The sequence below is a fragment of the Cervus canadensis genome, chromosome 19 (assembly GCF_019320065.1).
Source record: "Cervus canadensis isolate Bull #8, Minnesota chromosome 19, ASM1932006v1, whole genome shotgun sequence".
NCBI lineage: Eukaryota > Metazoa > Chordata > Mammalia > Artiodactyla > Cervidae > Cervus > Cervus canadensis.
This window is the reverse complement of record NC_057404.1, coordinates 41848176-41870004: the sequence shown is the minus strand read 5'-3', so window position 1 is coordinate 41870004 and position 21829 is coordinate 41848176. Positions and strand designations below refer to the sequence as shown.

The 21829-nt window shown below is 37.4% G+C and overlaps 1 protein-coding gene across 3 annotated transcripts in view; it reads left to right on the top strand.

Moving 5' to 3' along the window:
- SLC9B2 (solute carrier family 9 member B2) overlaps positions 1–20376 on the top strand; it is a 58612-nt gene extending 38236 nt beyond the window's left edge. For 2 of the 3 annotated variants that reach the window (XM_043438194.1, XM_043438193.1), the window contains exons 10-12: positions 8777–8885; positions 12007–12143; positions 14766–20376. In XM_043438194.1, the coding sequence (XP_043294129.1) occupies positions 8777–8885; positions 12007–12143; positions 14766–14984 (465 nt within the window). In that variant the 3' untranslated portion in view covers positions 14985–20376. The other variant, XM_043438195.1, reaches the window with a different exon arrangement.
- Positions 20377–21829: the final 1453 nt, after the last annotated feature.

Sequence of the window (21829 nt, the reverse complement as noted above, 5' to 3'; positions counted from 1 at the left end):
TAACTTAATGTCTTTACTTAAAACACGTACACTTACTTAAAACATATCTTGGTCCTATTTCCATGCTGCCTTCCTTATCCTATGTAAGTGCTGCGGAGTATTACATTATATAGTTGTGCTATAGCAGTAGTATTAGTTGCTAAGTCGTGTGCAACTCATTGCAACCTCATGGACTCTAGCCCTCCAGGCTCCTCTGTCCTGGGATTTCCCAGGCAAGAATACTGGAGTGAGTTGCCATTTCCTTCTCTAAGGGATCGTTGTGCTAAACTCTATTTATTTGCTCTCCCTCTAAGAGACATTAGATCATTTCTCATTTTCTAAGGCAAAAAAAATTGCTTCAATAAAATGCCCTTCCATATACTATATTTCATAAATGCTGGGACACTATCCAGTCTTATTGTTTCTATCAAGAAAGAAAAAGAATGCTTCCAATTAAACTATGATGTAACATCCTAATGTCTTAAATATTCATTGAGAAGAAATTTAACAAATTATAGCATATTATTGAGTTTATAGGATAGGTTTCTAGAAATAGGATTGCCCTTTGAAAGACTGCACATTGATACTTTGATAATATCAATTTGCCCCTTTAAAAGACTGTACCAAAAATTAAAAATAGAAAAAAATAAAAGACTGTACCAATGTACATTCTCACCAATAGCACATGAGGGAATCTGCTTCTCTGATCTGTTTTCAGTCATCAGATACTGTGCTAATATAATGGGTGAGAAATGTACCTCATTGCTGATCCAATTGTATTTCTTTATGAATGAAACTAATCATCTTTTCATATATTCACTAGCCAGTGTATTCAAAAGCTTATGCCTGTTTTTTGTAACATGGTTTTGGGGGTCATATATATTCACTAGCCAGTGTATTCAAAAGTTTATGCCTGTTTTTTGTAACATGGTTTTGGGAACTTCCCTCGTGGTCCAGTGGTTAAGACTCCACACTGCCAATGTAGGGGGTGATGGTTCTATCCCCGGTCAGGACACTAGATCCCACATACTGTGCAGCACAAGCAAAAGGTTAAAAAAAAAGATTACTTTGGTTTTTTTCCCCATTTTCAAGATCATTATTTGTTTTCTTTTTTTAGTCCTTTGGTAGAACTTTTTTTACAAATTGGAGGATAATTGCTTTACAGTGGTTTATTAGTTTCTGCTGCACAACAAGGTGAATCAGTGATGAGTATGAAAGTGAAAGTGTCAGTCACTCGGTCATGTCTGACTCTCTGCCGCCCCATGGATTGTAGCCCACCAGGTTCCTCTGTCCATGGGATTCTCCAGGCAAGAATACTTGAGTGCCATCCCCTTCTCCAGGGGATCTTCCCGACCCAGGGATCTAACCCAGGTCTCCTGCATTGCAGGCAGATGCTTTTCCATCTGAGCCACCATAAACTCCAGCCAGAAGTATACAGTTATTCATTTTATTAATATGTATTATGGAAATTAGATGATGGCCATTTATTTATTTTAAGATACATTTTTGTAGATTTAACCTTGACAGGATCATATGCTATTCAGTTTAATGAAGAAATTAGATATATGTCAGTTCAGTTCGGTCGCTCAGTCATATCTGACTCTTGGCGACCCCATGGACTGCAGTACTCCAGGCTTCCCTGTCCATCACCAACTCTCGGAGCTTGCTCAAACTCATGTCCAAGTCGGTGATGCCATCCAACCATCTCATCCTCTGTCGTCCCCTTCTCCTCCCGCTTTCAATTTTTCCCAGCATCAGGGTCTTTTCCAATGAGTCAGTTCTTCACATCAGATGGCCAAGTAATGGAGTTTCAGCTTCAGCATCAGTCCTTCCAATGAATCTTCAGGACCAATTTCCTTTAGAATGGACTGGTTGGATCGCCTCGCAGTCCAAGGGACTTTCAAGAGTCTTCTCCAACACCACAGGTTCAGCTGGGTCATTCTTATTGGAGTTGCTTGTGAGTTGCAGCCAAATAGTGACAGACTGGACTCTGTCCCTTAACTTCTTTTTTAATTTATTTATTTTTTAATTGAAGTATAATTGCTTTACAGAATTTTGTTGTTTTCTGTCAAACATCACCTTAACTTCTTAATGGTAACCTTTACTCAGCATTAAAAAAGAAATTAGTAAAGAGAATAATTTTATTTCTGAGTATGAAACTACTATTTCATACTAAATTACAAAACTTTTTTATATTAAAATTTAATATTTTAAATATATAATTTAATTTTACTATAATGTTTATATATAAAATAATATTTCTGAGTGTGAAAGTGTTCATTTTGGGAAATAACACATTAAAGTCAGAAAGCAAAGGAAAAAAAAAATCATTTACAATTTCTCTACCTAAAGCCAAGAGTGCTATAAACTACTGAAATATTTTAGTTTATTTCCTTACCTTTATTCAATAGGAAGATTTTCAAATATGCTTATGGTAAGTTTCTTCACATTGAATTTTACAGGAAAATGCTTTCTATTGTCACCTCTTCAAAATTTTTCAAACCAACTCATTATATTAAACCGTCATTGGTAAAAAGAGGGAAAGGAACTAATGACTATTATTGTCACTTATTTTCACAAAAGAAACTGAAAAAGTATTACCATTTCAATTTTATAGATATTGTAAATCAGAAGAACTTAAAAAAAAATGTCAAGGTCACAAAATTTAAAAGTGGCATCGGTATTTAAGCTCAGGTTTGACTCCAGAACACTTGTACTACCCTGATCATACAACTACAGCATCATTGTACAGGGCACATTTTTATATTTTGACACCTATTTGAGTCAAATTGAGACACATATCAAATATATTAAAAGCATACTTCTAAACTTTGTAATTTAAAATTAAATCTCTCACTTCATAAGTAATAGGATTTTGAAAAACAAAGAGCCACATCATTTGGAATAGAGCAATAGTTTTAGCAGCAGGGACATCAAGGGGAACACCAATCCCTACTCTAAGGGACCACTAGCTATGGGCACAGAAGACCAAGAGGGAAAGGCAGATTTTGCTGAGTGTCAGTTACACTATTTTCCAAAATATAATGTGGGTTATATAGAAAAGATTGTTATAAACCAAAACGGCGCATCTGTTTGAGTGCATGTGTCATAGCATTGCCTGAATTGCCTGCAGCCTGGTGCAATCACCAGGCTTACAGAAAGTCAATGTTAATCCACAACCCAGCAAAAGAACTAGGTACCTTGTTTTTCATATATACCTCTGTTTACTCTCCTATGTATATCCATCCCTTTATACACACACACACACACACACACACAACCACAATGCACATACTCACTCATACACACACACGTAGAGATGCCCCATAATTTTTCTGAAACCATTTCCTTACAGTTAAATATTTAGGTTATTTCCCATCTCTGCTATTTTTAATTATGCTAGAATTCTGTTTCTGATCATTTCCTTAGGGCAGATTCCTAACAGTGAAATTTGGAGGTCAAATAATATGAACGTGTTGAGGATTTTTGACACACATTACCAAAAAGCTTTCCAGAGTATGGTAAAAAGAGTATGCTTACTCTTCCACTGCTAATATATGAGGCCCGTTTATCATTATACCCTCATCAGCTTATAATAGTTTCACAGATTTAAGCATGCATCAGAATCACCTGGAAGTCTTCCTGGGTTAGATTTCTGGGCCCACCCCCCAAATCTCTGACTTAGTTACAGTGAGGCTTTAGAATTTGACTTCTAATAAGTCTCCAGGTGATACTGCTGGTGCTAATCTGGGACCACATTTTGTGAATGTGACCACAAATAGGACCACATTTCACTCAGTCGTGGCCAACTCTTTGTAACCCCATGGACTGAATAGTCCATGGAATTCTCCAGGCCAGAATACTGGAGTGGGAGGCCTTTCCCTTCTCCAGGGGATCTTCCCAACCCAGGGATCAAACCCAGGTCTCCCGCATTGCAGGTGGATTCTTTACCAGTTGAGCCACAAGGGAAGCCGCAAGAATGCTGGAGTGGGTAGCCTATCCCTTCTCCATCAGATCTTCCCAACCCAGGAATCGAACAGAGGTCTCCTGTATTGCAGGCAGATTCTTTGCCAACTGAGTTACTAAGGAAGCCCCACAGTTTATGAGCCACTGGCTTAGAAGATTATTGTTTTTAACCTTTAGCCATGCTGAGGGGTAAAAAGTGGTATCTTGTTTTATTTTATGTTTCTTTGATTAACTGTTATTGTTCAGTCACTCAGTCATGTCCAACTCTTTGCAACCACGTGGACTGCAGCATGCCAGGCTTCCCTGTCCTTCACCAACTCCTGGAGCTTGCTTAAATTCATGTCCATTGAATCAGTTATACTATCCAACCATCTCGTCTTCTGTCATCCCCTTCTCCTGCCTTCAATCTTTCCCAGCGTCATGGTCTTTTCTAATAAGTCGGCTCTTTGCATCAGGTGCCAAAGTATTGGAGCTTCAGCATCAGTCTTTCCAATTAATATTCAGGATTGATTTCCTTTTTAGGATTGACTGATTTGATCTCCTTGTGGTCCAAGGGACTCTCAAGAGTCTTCTCCAACATCACAGTTCAAAAGCATATTTTTTCATATACTTTTCCCTTTGTATTTTTTATTTTTCTTTGCTAGGTCTTTTATGCATTATCTTCTAAAGTTTAATGCATTGATTATTGACCTATAAGATATATATATACACATATACACATATTTATATATATGAAGTTAGCTTTTTGTGCCTTTTTATATTGTTCATTTTTTAACACAAAGATATACTTTCATGTGATCAGATCTATGAATCTCTTACTAGGACCTTTCCTCCAAAGTTTTTTTTTTTTCCCTTAAAGATTTCTTTCCAAGTGAAGTTTTACATACATTTATTCTCTACTATAACCTTGAAAAGTAGATATCAGACCATTTTACAAATGAGGACACCAAGGCTTAGAAATATTGGATACAGTGCCTAACGTCACAAAGCCAGTAAGTGGCAGTGCGAGGATGAGAACACACCATTTGAATACGCCAAACTATTTCCCTAAAGAAAGGAAAACGAATCTTCACTGAATCAGTTATGTGGCAGGCACTCTCCAGAGCAACACAGCATTATAAAAGGAACACAAAATGTAGTTTGCAGAGACCTGGATTCCAATCCTGGTTCTATGACTCTTGAGCTGTATAATCCCCCGAGGTCACCTATATTCTCTAATACTCGATTTTCCCAACTATAATATGAAGAAACTAATAACAACATCTAAAGAACTGTGGCTATTTTATGGGGAAATGGAAATGAAGCATTTGTAAACTCAATAGCACTATAGCAATAATGTAGTTGAGTTAAACTTCGAAAATCTAAAGCATTTATAAAATTCATTTGTGCCTATAATTTCTGATGTTATTTCTTACTTTCCTCTTGGTTTTCCATTTAATCAGTCATCTTGCCATCTGTTGTATTTTATTCAAGTGTACTCACCTTTTTTAAGCCTCTGTCATCTATTTTTTTCATTTATTTTCAAATTCAGTGCTTCTAGATGACCTTTATAGTTATGGGGGGTTGTTTTCTGTTTTATTTTGGGTGTTCTGAATATTGAATTGTTCTTCTAAGAGAAGTATCCGCTTAAATAGACATTTAACCCATGATGAAACTTTCATTTCTCTTAACTTTCTCCTTTTTGTCCATCCTTGAAAGTGATTTATATTTTTGAAGATTCTTACCATTGGTACATAGAGATGTATAAAGTGGCCTTAACTTTTAATGGACAACACAATCTTCTTTCCTTTTGGCTCATCTTTTTTTTTTTTTTTTTTTGACTGCACTATGCAGCTTGTGGGATCTTAGTTCCCCAACCAGGGATTGAACCAGTGCTCTTGGCAAGGAAAGTTCAGAGTCTCAGTCACTGAACCGCCAGGGAATTCCCTAGCTCATCTTCTTCTATAGGTATCTTATTTCTGTGGCTTGATTCTCTTTTATAAATAACTTTATTTTGGTTTTGAAATTATGAAAAAGCCACCCAAAAAGCTATATTGTGACTCTTCTCCCTTTTTAAAGTTTCATAATATATAAGCCCATATCTGATGAAGCCCATATCCAATTAGTTCTAAAGTGTTACTATCAAAAAGCAAAGCATGGCCTTTGCCTACAGTTTAGAAATAAAAGTAATTTGATAGGGAAAACTCTTTAGGACTTCTGCTCTCATTGGAGTTCTGTATATATAAAATGTTGAAATATTTTTGAGAACTTTCCATAAGCAATTTAGTCCTGTCAACAAAAGCCTAAGTAAGACTAAGATTAATAGAGTTAAATTTTGTTCTTTACAACTAAGTATCAACTAAAGTCTGAGCTTTAGCTATGATATACTCTAAGAATTAAATTCAATAAATTGAAAAAAAAGAATTAAACTCAAAAGTAAAATTTAAAGATATGTGGCATGTTGGCAACTGGACAGTTTTTGGCAGAACTAGAAATTGTCATTAAATGATAAAGGATCTTGGATGTCTTTTATTTTATTTTATTGGATGTCTTTTAATATAAACCTCTACTTGACAGATGAGAAAAATGAGGTGCTAAGGGCAAGTGACTTGCAGTTAATGGGTGACAGAATTTGAACCTAAATCATCATCTGATTCCTTATGATATCAAAGCATAACTTTTTTTTTTCATGATATAGGAATAGAACTGTATACATAAATCAACTGACCCCCTCACATATGCTGTCTTTCGACATTGATAAGTTAAGAAAAAATAGAATCTTCACCCTAATAAACATATCAGAAATAATAATGAAGAAAATAGAGAAGCAATGTAATCCTCTGTCAGAGTTCCATACAGATGTGGAAGGGCAAATCCTTAAAAACATGTAATTTTAAGGGTAAAACTGTGGACCAAAAATATAGATTCGTAATGTTGATTGAAAAAAGTCTGTTAGACATAAATTCTTAGGTACTGTAATGGGCACTGCTAGATTGCCTTCCATAAAAAACCATTGTCAGTTTCCTCTCCTACCAATTAGTCCGAGTGTGCTTACAATCTTACAAATATTTTACATTGTAGTTTTTTTGCAATGTGGTTATGCTTTCCCCAAAAATATGGTATATTGTTTCAACTTGTGTTTCTCTGATTACTGAGTTTCAGTGTCATGCTTTGAGGCCATTTGTGTTTCTTGTATGACTACTTGTGTATTTGTGTTGCCCATTTTTCTACTAGGGTCTCTATCTTTTTCTTAGTGATTGGGTATTTTTCCTTATCTATTCCACATAGTACAGTTATTTTCTCTTGGTTTGTCACTATCTTTTTTATGGTTTACTTTGCCACAGACACTTTAGTTTTACATGGTCAATTGTGTGAGTCTTTCCCTAGGATGTTTGAATTAAGTTTTAAAAAACATATCAACCAGGATCTTGTAAGGAGAAAGAAATCATATAGTAACTGGAATAGGGAAGTTTATTATTAACCATCCCAGGGATCAGTTAACAAGGGGTTGGCTTGTAAGATGTGAAGAGACCCCTAAAAAATATAGGAATGTGTGCTGTTCTTAAATACTCAGTTGTATATGACTCTTTGCAACCCCCATGCACTGTAGCCCACCAGGCTCCTCTGTCCATGGGATTTCCCAGGCAAGAATACTGGAGTGGGTTGCCTTTTCCTTCTCCAAGGGATCTTCCCAACCCAGGGATTGAACCCACGTCCCTGTGTCTCCTGCATTGAAGGGGAACTCTTTACCTGGTGAGCCATCGGGGAATAGCAGCTATAAACTTCTAGGGTGGAAATAAAACATACGCTTCTGCCTCCCTCTCTCACCTCACTACTCCCAGCCTCAGTGCTGAGAATCCAGATCTTGTCAGAGCCTTGGTCACTGGGTGACAGAGAAATCACCATGGCACCCTGCCTACAAAATTTACTAGAAATCTACTCTCCGAACTCAAAAGGAAATCCACCTGTCAGGGTACATGGAAAGGTATATTGCCCATGGGAGGTGGCGATGAAACCACCCTAGAAGTAGCCTGGGGGAAGCTGCCAGCCCCATGCACTTCAGGAGCCTTGTACTGGAAGATCTTGCCAGGAGGAGCCACAGAAACCAGGAAGGGCACCTTCTCTTTTAATAGCTTTCAGCATCTCTACTGACCATATTTAATATGGTACCAGATGGCAAAGGAGGAGTATTTAAAGGGCCAGCTCCATTTTCTGCAGAGAAGCAGGGAAAGGCAGATTAGGAGCCAAATAGCAATAAATTAATAACTGGCACAGCGCTTTGTTATACCTGGATTGTGCTTTTGTGCATAATTTGAGATAACCATAAACAACATTTTTTTATAAAGGTAAAATTGGAAACAAAGACCTATAAATAAAGAAATTATTGAATAAACTATGGTACTTCCATACCACAGATTACTATTCAGCAATTATGAGGTGAGTATCTAGATGTATGCACTAATATTAGGCCTTTAAATCATATTGTTAAATGAAAATTAACAAAACTTTAAACTATTAAATGAAATAAGAATATAATTAATATAATACTCATTATAATATATGCACATACACAGATTGTGTATTCAGAAGCAGAAGTCCTAAGATTACTTTGTAAGATTCTCTAATTAGCTCTTATGTATAAACCAACACTAAAGCATCTCACATAATATCTTAATTGTGTTAGAACCATCTTTGTGCAATTTTTTGTTACCTTTGAACTAACTCATTTATAGATAATACAGAGGTAAAGGCTGTTGCAGGTCAAATTGAGTCAAATTTCAAATTAGCAAAGTTCTTAGAACTTCTGAATTCATATAATGAAAATCCGTGTGTGTGTGTGTGTTTCTTTTAGACAGATGTTGAAAAAGTTATAGCAGTTGCCTGGGACATCTTTCAGCCCCTTCTCTTTGGACTGATTGGAGCAGAGGTATCAATTACAGCTCTCAGACCAGAAACTGTAGGTAAGAATTTCAAAGTACTACTTTTGCTAAAAATCAACTCTTTCTATGTGTATTTAGTTGAAATATCTTTAGTAGGTATGTGTTCACTGATTCCTATTATTGGAGTAGTTGGTTAGAAAATAATGTTTGTCAATCTAAGACAGTAAATTTTACAGCTTTAATATTGTTCCTTATAAAGAAAAATGACACCGCTGACTACCATCAATAAAATGCAGGTCTGTTTTCCCAAGGGTAAAAATGGTCATGTAGCCTTGCGCTGATCGAGAGCCAGAATCTTAAAGATAACTAGCGAGTCCTATAATATGTAATAACATGTACCCATAGAATAGAAATGTTTGTTCATTCATTCTTTTATTCATTCACACATTTGCTGTGGTGGTTTAGTCGCTCAGTCGTGTCCAACTCTTGTGACCCCATGGACTATAGCCTGCCAGGATCCTCTGTCCGTGGTGTTCTGCATGCAAGAATACTAGAGTGGGTTGCCATTTCCTTCTCCAGGGTATCTTCCCTACCCAGGAATCAAAGCTGAGTCTCCTGCATTGCAGACAGATTCTTTACCAACTGAGCTACGAGAGAAGCCCACACATTTGCTAGCCATCATGTTAAAACTGTCTTAATTCATAGCACTTCATTTAAAAATTAATTTACACACATATACTCATTATTTCCTCCTTTCTTTGCATCCCATTGTTTTTCCATCCATACAGGGGCTCCTGTCCCCTGCCACCTCTTTCTGAATCTCATGCATAGATTCTTCACTTTTTTTTTTCATATGTCTTCAAGTAGCCTTGTCATAGTTTCCTCTTCTTCAGAAGTTAAATGGACTTTAATCTCTCTTATCTTGAAATAACATCATCCCGTTCTGATTCATGCTATAGCATGGATGAACCTAGAGGACATTACACTAAATAAAATAAGCCAATCATAAAAAGACAAATACTGTATGATTTTACTTATATGAGTCAAATTCATAGAAATGTAGAATAGAATGATGCCAGGGATCTTGGAAATGGGGAGATGGGAATTTGTTGTCTAATGGGTACAGAGTTTCAGTTTTACAAGATGAAAACATTCCGGATATTTGTTGCACAAAAACATGAATGTTTAACCTGATGCTTACTGAACTGTAAGTTTTTAAATGATTAAGATAGTGACTTTTGTTAAGTGTATTTTATCACAATCAAAATTTAAATAAGTACACACACATATATTTGTAAAGGATATGTGTACATATATATATATATATATATGTATATACATCCTTTCTCCCTTCATTGCTCTCCTCACCTACCATTCTCTCTCTCTCTTCCTCTTTTCAGACTTTTCCAAAAGGGTATCTATATTCCACTTTTCCATTTCAGTTCTCTTTCTCTTCCTCAGTGCATTTAAGTTTAGCTTCTGCCCTAACACACAGCCAACACTGCTCTTACCAAGGTTATGTTATTAAATCCACTGAATATTTATGAATCTTTATTTTTACTTGATCTCATATCAGCATTTGATGCTATTAACCTCTTTAAAACACTTTCACGTCGAAGTTTCAAACTTTGTATTTTCTAGTGCCCTTTGAGTCTTTATAGTATATATGGCTTAAATGCTGCTCCTACGTGTCTCACTCTTTATCACTTTCCCAAGCTCATCTGCACTCAGTGACTTTGATTATGAACTATGTAATTCCAAAATCTTTATCTCTAAATTTGTATATCCAGTGGTTGATTAGACATCACTACTTGTAAGCCCCACAAAACTTTAAACTCCATATGTCTCAATCTTCCTCATCATCTTCTCCCCAAACCTTCAATGTTCCCTCCTGGGAATGGTATTATTGCTTTTGTACCTTGTACTTCAGCAACAAATACCTTTGAAAATATACAAACCTGAGAGAATATCCTCCAACAAAAAGCTACAAAACTTTTGTTTAAAAAAAAAAAAACAACTTTATTGCAGATTTACATTAGCACTTCCTGCAATGTCTTTCCCTTTTACAAGCCTTTTCAACTTGAAAAAATTGTTCTCAATTTTCTGTTCCTTTTTGAACCTCATTGTTTTCAACTGTAAAATGAGACTAATTACCCCACAGGTTGAAAGGATTTAGTAAAGTAGTGCACTTAAAGCTGACTGTGGAGCCTGGCACAGAGTAAATACTCAACCAATGTTACTTTTTAAAATATTAAAAAATAAATAAATAAATAAAATAAAATATTACCCTGTTAGTTAGCAGTCACTTTAGCTGTGGCTTTCTCAGGTCCAGTAGCCTGCAGTGGCCAAGTCACAATCCCTTATTTTGCACATCAGGATGAACTTAACCTTACCAGCAAAGAATTCTAAATGCTGATTGAATGAAGTAGCTGTATATGACAACCAGGGCTAGTGGGCAGTCAGTATACACACCGGTATGATGAAACAGATGTAGACTGCTGATGTCTGTTCTGATTGGTCAGTGCCCAGCCAGCTCTGTTCTGATTGGCTCATTGTATCCATAATGGCTCATAAATATTTTGAATATCACCTCTTCATACTCTGTAAAGAATTCTCAACCACTTTGTTAAAAAATATTAATGTTTTCTTCTCCTGTGCCCTCTTACCAGTATGTTTAAACTGTATTTGCCTTATAGTATATTAATTAGTTGTTTATGTTTCTGTCTTTGATGTTCATAGAAGCAGAGTCTGTGTATTTACATTTCTGTGTACTAGTACCTAGTCCAAATCCTGCCATGCATAGTTAGTATTGTATAAATTCTTTTTAAATAAACACATGAAAGAAAGTGTTGTTCTTGCTATAAAGCATAAAATAACCTTCAAATCTCCTTTGTAAAAATTTAAATATGTTTAATTTCTGTTTTTATTTTAGGGGGATACTCTGGTTTCTCTTCAGGTCAAATAAATCTTTCACATTTTACTAGAAAATCAAGGGGAAATACCTTCTTTTAAACAAGCGGTCTGATTGATCCTTAATGTTGATGTTTTAATAAATTATGTCTCGCCATTTTGTCTTTTTAATTTTTTGAATGTTTTTAGGCTTCTGTTGAAAGAATTTTGAATCAGTAACCATGCGATTCAGGTGTTGTTTTTTTTTTCCCTCAGTATTTCATTATGTCTGAAAACTGAGTATTTCTTACAGGTCTTTGTGTTGCCACCCTGGGCATTGCAGTATTAATACGAATTTCAGTCACATATCTGATGGTGTGTTTTGCTGGTTTTAATATTAAGGAAAAGCTATTTATTTCTTTTGCATGGCTTCCAAAGGCCACAGTCCAGGTAATGATGGATTTTAATTTCTATTTCTATATAATATCTTGAAATTTTTAATAAAAGCTTGTTCAAATTTGGTGAAAATAAGTATATGAAGTTTGATTTATGATAAGACTTTATACTAATTTACTCTTTAAAAGTTTTATTCTTGGTATATTGATTCATTAAGTATGACAGCTCATTTAAATTTCTTTAGATCACCAGAGTGCAACTAAAAATCCAATAAATCCCTATACTACTAGAAAGGAGTAGTACATAGCAGGAAGGAAGAGTTTGAAATTTTATCAGTCAGAGCTCTCTAAATAACCCAGAGATAGTTATTAACTCTCTTCATTTCAATGAATAGCATTGCCCATCTTAGTATTGAAATGTATGTGACTATATGATTGGTAATCAGTTATGTTTGACTACAGTCTTTATATATAATGGGGAAAGATTTATTGAGAAATAACTCAGAAAATGCTTCATTTCCTTGATTATTAGTTGATATTTAAAATTTTCAAACCAGCTGAACCTCCTGACAAGCAATCATATGACCCAAAATTTGTGCACTCCAATGAACAAGGCACTAACCAATAGGTGCTTAAAAGGATTCACCAGGTATTTAGTAGCATACCTGTAATTGCTAATTAGAACTGTACAGATCATCATTTGTTGCAAATGTAACATATCCTTGATGGTATTGTATATTCTCCAACTAATTACAAGAAATGAGACTTACCTGTTTTATTCTTGATTATTTTGTGATTATTTAAGTGTATAAATTTCTTGTTTCATGAAACAAAAATCAGATGTTAATTTAGGAAGCCTTGAGAGATGTGTATGCTGCTCTGGAACAATATGCCAGATTTTGTGTGGCTGCGGGGTTAGGGCATTATTCCAGAGAAGTTTTTCTTTCCATCATACATTCATAGTAGTCTGAGACATAAACTTAGTGGCTAAGGATGCTCTGAGGTTAATACAGTACAATACGTAGAGTAGTTTCTCCCTCATAGCGTCTCCCGCCTCCACACTGCCTCTGGTAACTTTAGCAGGTAAAATATCAAAAATAACCACTCTAGTTGCTTTGGTAGGAAAGATTTGTTTCTAAAGTTAAATTTTGAAGGATGGCACTTTCCCACTCTGAAAACAAGTTTTAAAATAAGGAGAAATTATCTAGGATGTCTTGAATAATGCATGTTCTCAAAGCAATTATCGTATAGAATTTCGCTTTTTCTTCTTTTGCCACTGCACAAGAAACAAGACTTTCTTATATATTTTTTCCATACTAGTGTTCTTTAAACTATTTTTGTCCATGACCCATAAGTATATTTTAAATGACATCTTAGTATACATACAACCCCCCTAAACATACACACACGTACACATTTACACATATAACAGAGAACTGAAAGGGAAGTGTATATTATAATGTGTGCAGTTCTTGCTGAGCATTCATGAAATGTTGAATTAGTTCTGGTACAAGGGGATACACCATAGCAAAGAGCCCTCAAACTCAGGGACTAAATGAGATATACTTTTTATTTTTTTCTAACCAGTGGTCAAGGATGACCATTCCAGAGCTGGCAAGGTAACCGCTGTTCTTGGCATGTGCCTTTCATCCACGAGTCCAGCTTTCACCATTTCCAACCAATGGCAAGGGGGAAATAATAAGGCCCATTTCTTTTCAGGGAACAATTAAAAGAAGCATTTATCACTTTCTCTCACCTCTCAGTGGCCAAAACTTAGATATATAGCTACAACTATTTGCAAAGAAGACTGAAGAAAACAAAGTCTCTATTTGAACAGCAATGTGACCAACTAAAACTCAGCCACTTCTATTATAGAAGAGTAAAGGGGCATTCAGATATTGTCGGCAATTAGTAGTCTCTGCCACTGTGTCTCCACACTGATATTTTCTCTTCTGTTGCGTTGTCCTGGAGATCAACATTGTTGTGTCCTGTGAAATAAGGGGATAACTGGGTTGATTAATAGATTTTTCCCTTGTGCACTGATAATATTGCATTTTGTCTCTAAAAGATTATTCATAATACCTTCCAGTAGGTAAATTTTAAATAAAACATTTCACCAACTCTTAAGGCAAAAAATTCATCAAATTCCTAATAAGATTAACTTCAAGTTTCAAAGGTGCCTACCACTTTCAAGTTTCTTGATATTTAACAATTAGTTTAGGCTCTGAAGCAGTATTCTTATGTTTTTTCATTTAAAACTTCCAATAAATATCACTATCCTTTTTTCATCTTATCCTTTCTTAATTCCAAATTCCTAAAGATGAAAGAATGAGATGACCAGTAACTTTCATCTTTATTCAGGAGGAATTTAGTGTAATCTTGTTATGGTTAATTAATATCCTAAGTCTGTATTTGCCTGGTGTTTTGAAATATATCTGCCTGATATTTTTGTAAGTTTGCGTTATGCAAATAGGTACAGATGAATCATCCTTTCCCTTGGCAAGGGCAGAGAGAGCTTTCAGATCATTAAAATCAACTGCAGTACATTTTGAAAGAGGACTAAGAGAACTTTCATAGTTGAGCAAAAGAATAAGAGATTGCAAATGATAACATAATTCACCTTTTTTGTATGCGCTTGTCTTATAATGCTTCCAACTTTACCTTTAAACTTTCATAGGCTGCAATAGGATCTGTGGCTTTGGACACAGCAAGATCACATGGAGAGAAACAGTTAGAAGGATATGGCATGGATGTGTTGACAGTGGCATTTTTGTCCATCCTCATCACAGCCCCAGTTGGAAGCCTACTTATTGGGTTGCTCGGCCCCAGACTTCTCCAGAAAGCCGAACAAAATAAAGATGAAGAAGATCAAGGAGAGACGTCTATACAAGTTTAGAGGTGAAAAGAGAGAATGCTGAATACAGCCCTCAGAAGGCTGCTGTCGGGGTCTGCTTTTGTCAACTAGCAGAGACTAGTTTTATCCGGATGGATATTGACATATTTAGTGTTTAAGTGTAAATTAGTAGAACCAGAGTGTGGCTATTTTTTTTTTAACAGCATTTTTGGCTATTACAGGGACGGTGGTAATGTTCTACATCTCCAACCTGCTCCCTTCCTTAATTTTTTTCTTCAAATACCTATTCATCATTATCTCTTAGTTTGTATAGGGACATGTATACTTTGGGCTTCCCTAGTGGCTCAGCGGTAAAGAATCTGCCTGCAATACAGAAAATGTAGGAATCACAAATTCAATCCCTGGGTCGGGAAGATCCCCTGGAGGAGGACATGGCAACCTAATCCAGTATTCTTCCCTGGGAAATCCCATGGACAGAGGATCCTGGAAAATTATGGTCCAGGGGTCGCATGGACCGAAGTGATTGAGCACACATAGATACTTTAGTGTACTACCACAATTTAATTTCAGTGTCCTGTTCTGCTAGCCAACAGCTTGCTCTAACTTAGTGTTACCATCACAATTTCATAATTCATGGTCACCTAACCTCTCATGCCTTGAATTGTTTTGGGCCCTTTTTTCTTTTTGTTTTTAAATACCATGACATAATCCCTCATCCATTTCTACCTTCCCTCTTAATCTGCCTCTTCTCCATTTCTACCTCTCTTACCTGTCTTTCTTTGAAGTAGTATAACTGATTGTTCCCACCAAAATTTTATAAAGTACACAAAATATTTTAATTGGTTTTTCTCTGGCACCTGTCCAGGTGTCAAAGACTAAATCCTATCCCCCTAGTTAGCTTCACAGAGCCCCCCATTTCAGTGGCTCATCTGTTTCCTTCTACCTAAGCAGTGCCCTGACCCAGTCCTTTGTTTTTTGTGGCCCACATTTTCAGGCTTTTCCTGTTCTCTAGGTAAGAGATAGCTAATTTTTAAATCTATGTCAGCCTCATGAATGCCATATTAATCAGGGTAAGGTAAGCTGCTATAATGAAGAAATGAAATATTAAATACTTAAATAGAGAAATGCATTTTCCTCTTACAAAACCAGTTGACAGGGTTCCTCTGCTCATGAGGTTTATTCAGCGACCCAGGTCCTTCCATCCTGAGACTCTGCTGTGCCCTAGCTTAGGACAAAAGTCCCCTTTCTAGTCTTCAGGAAGAAAAAAAAAAAAGGAAGCCCAAGACAAGCAATTTATTTTTAGGGAAGTGATGTGGCAGCAGACACATCTCTCCTCTTACACTCTGTTGGTGATAATCACACCCACCCAGCTGAAAAGTATTATCTCTCACTAAGCATTCACATTCCCGGGAGATGGAAAGACCAGATTTGAGAGCCAGAAGTACTATCATCTTGGGTGTTACCATCACCTAGTAGCATATTCTTGCAGGTTAACAAGGACTATCTAAAGATGTAACTTTAACCAAAAGAACGACTTGCGTGGCAGGAATTTCAGGAATTGTGACATGCCAGTAGAGAAGATAAGAAAGTCTTATCTGCAAAAGTTTCATTTTATCCCACTTAATCAACTGACCATTTCTGCTTTTGTGTGTCACTTGTTAAGTTCCTCTACTCTAGATCAGCTCCTGCCTAGTTGTTATAATAATGTTTAGATAATGTCATTAGATTACCTAAGATTCTGATTTAATAGAGACAAACATATGAACAATCTGTAAAACGGGCTATAAGTGCTCTGACAGAAGTGAGTATAGGGTACATTTACCCTTCATTTAGTTATTAGACTAACAGGTCATGAAATAACCTTATCATCAGACTACTCTTCCAGCCCTTTCCACCATGACTTTCAAGCTGTTCAAAACCAGCTTAATTTTTATTAATCTAACATAATAGGAAGCCAGAGAGTTTTCATTTTTACGTCAGCCTGACTCTGGTTCCTCTATGGGATTGTATTCCCTTAGTGTTTATGTTCTCAACAGGGACCAGACTAGTTTATACCAAAGTTCAGAGAGGTGAACTTCCTTGGCCAGGTGCGCCTTGGTTGTAGCACCATAAACTTAATGCTTATCTGGTCCTCTACTTTCACAGGCTCTGAAACTAGAGTCACCCAACAAATACTTACTAAAGCCTTTGGTGACCCAGGCACATCATAAAAACTAATGTTGTTACCTACCATCTTTAAAGATCTGACAGTCTGATTGAGGATAGAAACCATTAAACAAGAGATTGCAAAACAGTGTGATAAGTGCCATGATGCAGAAAGTACAGGGGTGCCAGGGAGCTCACAGCAGGAGTAACCCATAAATCAGGGGGGAGGTGCACTTTAGGCACAGCCTCCAGAGAAAGGACCTCAGCTAGGATGTGGGGATGATTAGGACTTAGCAGGAGGCATGGGAGACCCAAGGGTGCTGCAGTGAGTGCAGGTTCCCATGTTCACCAGTAACTCTTCTCCATGTAACATAACAGGCTTTGAATACTTACTAATACAAAATACAGTTAGTATAAGTAAATAAGAATGTTATCGTAAATATTCAAGGCCCCAAGAAAGAATTAGAAATGGAAATTCAGAGTGTAGAGATAATTGAGAATCCCCAAAAGCGACTGCCAATAGCCTATGCCATTTTCAGAGCATGTGGTGACTTTTTGCCTACCTGTCCTCGGTGAGCAGCTACCAAGCAAATCTCTGTGGCTCTCTGTCCAGTGGGCGTCCATGGTGGCTCAGTGAATAATCTGCCTGCAGTGCAGGAGACCCAGGTTCCATCCCTGGGTCAGGAACATTCCCTGGAATAGGAAATGGCAACCCACTCCAGTACTCTTGCCTGGAGAATCCCATTGGATAGAGGGGCCTGGCAGGCTGCAGTCCATGCAGTCACAAAGAGCTGGACAGGACTGAATGGCTAAACTTTCACGTTCTCTGTCCGGTGTTGGTCTCTGCAGGACTCACTGTGAAGTCTCGGGTTTGTTTTGTCACCACAAAGTAAGCCACAGCTCTTTTCTTGGTTGGTAAACTCGGAGTAACTTGATACACAATGTTGACTCAAGCCAATCAAACTTACCCCACCCCACCACAGATAGAAACCATTGCTCTAACCTCTGGGTGAGTGAAAGGTGTATCATATACATATTCCTATCAGAGTACTTGTAGTCCTTTTTTCAGTTTGTTTATGGGTTTGTTGCCTATTAAATTAACCCCTGAGGGGTGGGAGCCTTATCTTGGTCATCTGTGAATCCTCAGCAATTTTTACAGGGCATGGAGCAGGGTGGGCATTTAGTAAATCGTTATGAACTGAATCAGTGAGGAGATTCTCTTTCAGTATCAGAAAACTACCTGCCACATAACAGTTTAGATTTTAGTCCACTTAGCGCATCTGAGCTGCTCAGGCTACTACAACAAAATACCATAGACTGAGTGGTTTAAACAACCAATATTTATCTTCTCACAGTTCTGAGGCTGGAGTCAAAGCTGAGAGTTGCCAGCAGTGATCAGGCTCTGATGAGAGCTCTCTTCCTGGCCCTGGCGGGCTAATAGCCTCCTCCTCGTCGGATTCTCACCGGGTGCTGGGAGGAGGGGGGTCATGAGGGGATGGGAATGGAGGAGAATATGCAAGCCCCCTGTTGTCTCCTCTAGTAAGTCACTAATCCCACCATGAAGGCACTAGCCTCATGACCTCATCTAGTATAATTACCTCTCAGATTCCCCATGTCCAAACACCATCACACTGAGGGGGTTATGGCTTCAGCTTATGAACTTAGTTGGGGGACAGAATTCAGTACACATCAAGGGCTTCATACTTCCAAGGACAGTGCCAAGCAAACGCTGTAAACTCGTGCCCTTCAACACCCTTTTTTTGCCTAAGGTGGGTGCCATCAGTCTCTCCTCTGAGAGGTGCTTGTTACTCTTTAGGCAGACTGATTAGGTTTCTGCTTTTTAAGTTATTTTCACCTTTCCTTGTTTTCCTTTCTGGTACTAACTCCATGTAACATGGACTGGACTTGAGTGTTCTCAAAATGTCCTCAATCATATGTTTGCAAATGATCTCGCCCATTACATTCTTTAAAAATAGTATTGATTACTTTTGTCTAATTAAAAAATAATACATTTTCATTGCAGAAAATCTAGAACCCAGAAAAGCACAAGAAAGAAAAATGAAACTACTGTTAATGCTAACACCCATTTTATTTTGATTCTTTTAAATTTTACTTTTGCAGTCTGCGGGATGTCTTATTTTCAGAATGATACCTCATCCACTGAATTAGTTGGGTGAAAGGCAATATAAATATATTTGACTTCTGTGAAGATAAATAAATTGAAAATTTTTTGTTATATATAATGAATGCTAAGCCTTCCAAAAATTACTTATTCACCCTGTAATATTCAAATATTAATTTTTCAATGAATAAAACAGACAAATCCCTGCCTTTAGGGAGTTTATGTTATAAAATCCATTCATTCATTCACTCAAAATATACTTGTAACTTGCCTACTGTGTGCCAGTTTTGCTAGGTCCTGGGGAATACAGTGATGAAGAATATATTCAAGATGGAACTTGAATTCTAGTGGGAGACTGACTCTAATACTTGCCTTCAGAAAGCTTTCAAGCTTTCAAGGAAGCAAGATGTGTACAAATAGCTGTAATCCAAATGAATGATTCAAAACTGTTCTCAGTGAGGAAAACTTCGTAAAGGTGATACGTGAACTGGATCTAGAAGAGTGGACATGATTTGGATTGATGAGTTGATATTAGGGACTAAGGCAAAGAAAGGAACAGCTAGGTAGAGGGCTGATATATTATCGAAGTGCAAAAACAGTAAAGCCCGGGGTTCAGTAAATGACTGACACTTAAGGTTGATAAAGAGAAGTAGTGAGAAGAAGACTGGAAAAGAAAGTTGGCACTTAAATCATACCAAATTGGTCATTGGCCAAATTTCTATTTTTATTGAAGTGCTTTCAGAAGTACAGAGCTATTTATATAGACGATATGTTTGAAAGTACTTTCACATCAAACTTAGGGAATACTGCTATCATGATTAAGGTTCTCTTTGTTCCTCAAAAGTTATTTTTTGTTTTGCTTTTAATGGCATTGTTGTAAATATTACCAATTCAATTATTTTTAACTTATCCTTGATTTTTTTTCTTACCAAAAAGGCTTCAGATGTTTCTTTAGGTGTTTTTAAGTGATTATTATTAAATTTTTATTATATTGTCTTTAAGTAAATGAAGGACATTATTTTTGAAACCTGTCAGAACATTGTATTTCTATATGAATAATTTATGTAGTTTTGTGTAACAGATGGGAACTGCTTCCTGCCGTTTTGGGAGCAAGTGATATCACATGTTTTGGTTGACTAAAATTAAATACGGCCTGAATCCTCTGAACCTGGTGAGAATTCCAAAACTGTTTGTTGATATGCCTCCCATTTTCCTTCAGTAAACCCTAAAGCACTTGAACTCCAGCAGTCCATGGCATCTGAGGCTTAGCACAGTGTCTCGGAGGCAAGCAGGCTCCTCTCAAAGGTCCTTCTTCCCAGCTTTACGGTTTGTTCTTCATCCCAGTAACCTTGGGAATCTTCTTGCTTTTTCTTTCTTACCATGAGAACAAAGCATTTCCTTAACCCTATAATCACAGAAGACCTTGTCGACTCTTATAAAACAAGGAAGAAAATGACTTTCAGTCCGATTTTCTGACTTTCAGAAAACAGAAAATGAGCTACCTATACCATGCTGAAGATAGGAAGGAGTTACAATAAAAGAATTTCTTAGTCATCCAAAAAAGAGTTGTGATTTGAATAAAATCTTAAATGATAAATAAGGGGTAAAGGAACACTCCCCATAGACTGAATGACTTAAAAACATGGAGGCAAAAAGGAATTTGTGTGTGTGTGTGTGTGCGCGCGCGCAGGAGAAAAAGTCGTTTGGAGTATCAAGGAGGGGAAAAAATAGGAAAGGTGAGTTTGTCTTTCTAAGAAGTTTGGACTTTCTGTAATTTGCCTTTGTCTATGTTGTAGGAAGCTTGGGGACTCCAGAGAGGGAACTTTAAGACCACCTTTGGCACTGAGGACCCAAACTTTCTGGGCCCATCTTCAAGAGCAGTTCTGCTTCTATTTGTTTCATATGAAGGTTTCCACATAAGGTTTCATGGGGGGGCGGGGTGCCGGGGCGGGGAGACAAGTAAAGGTTTTACACTGATAATAGGATATTGAATGTTTACTTTGTATTAAGCTCTGTTCCAGACACTTGCCACGCATCAATTTATTCTCACACCACCACCACATCCTTTACAGAGAAGAAAAACCCAAAGCTCAGAGAGAGTATATATTTCCCTGTGGTCCCAAAGCTACAGAGTGGCAGTGCTGAGCTTTGAGCGCAGTCCTAACCCCAGAAACGGCTCCTTTTCAGGCTGTACTAAAATTGACGTAAAGGGAAACACCGTCTAAAGTTTTGACAAGTTACTTCCGGCACATGCATCCCCTGGCGGTCCTTTTCGGCTAAGCGGCCCTCTGAGGTCAACTGCATCTCCGGACTTGTACAACACAATAAGTCAATACTCTGAAGAGACGTGGAACGGGCAGAATAAACTGAAAACACCCCAGGCGGTTCCAGAGGGAAACCTCCGGCTGCGAAGGATGGGGCGACCATGACGCCAATTAAACGCGTCAGCTCGGCGCGCAGTCGGCAGCCCCGCCCCCTCGCCATTAGCCCCGCCCACACGCGTCCCGCAGCGTTTGCCTCAGGGCTGCGCGTGGGCCCGGCGGCGGTTGCTGTGCTCCCGGCGTAGCTCCCTGGGCAGCGGGAGCTGCTGTAGCGATTGTAGGTACGGTCCATTTGTCTT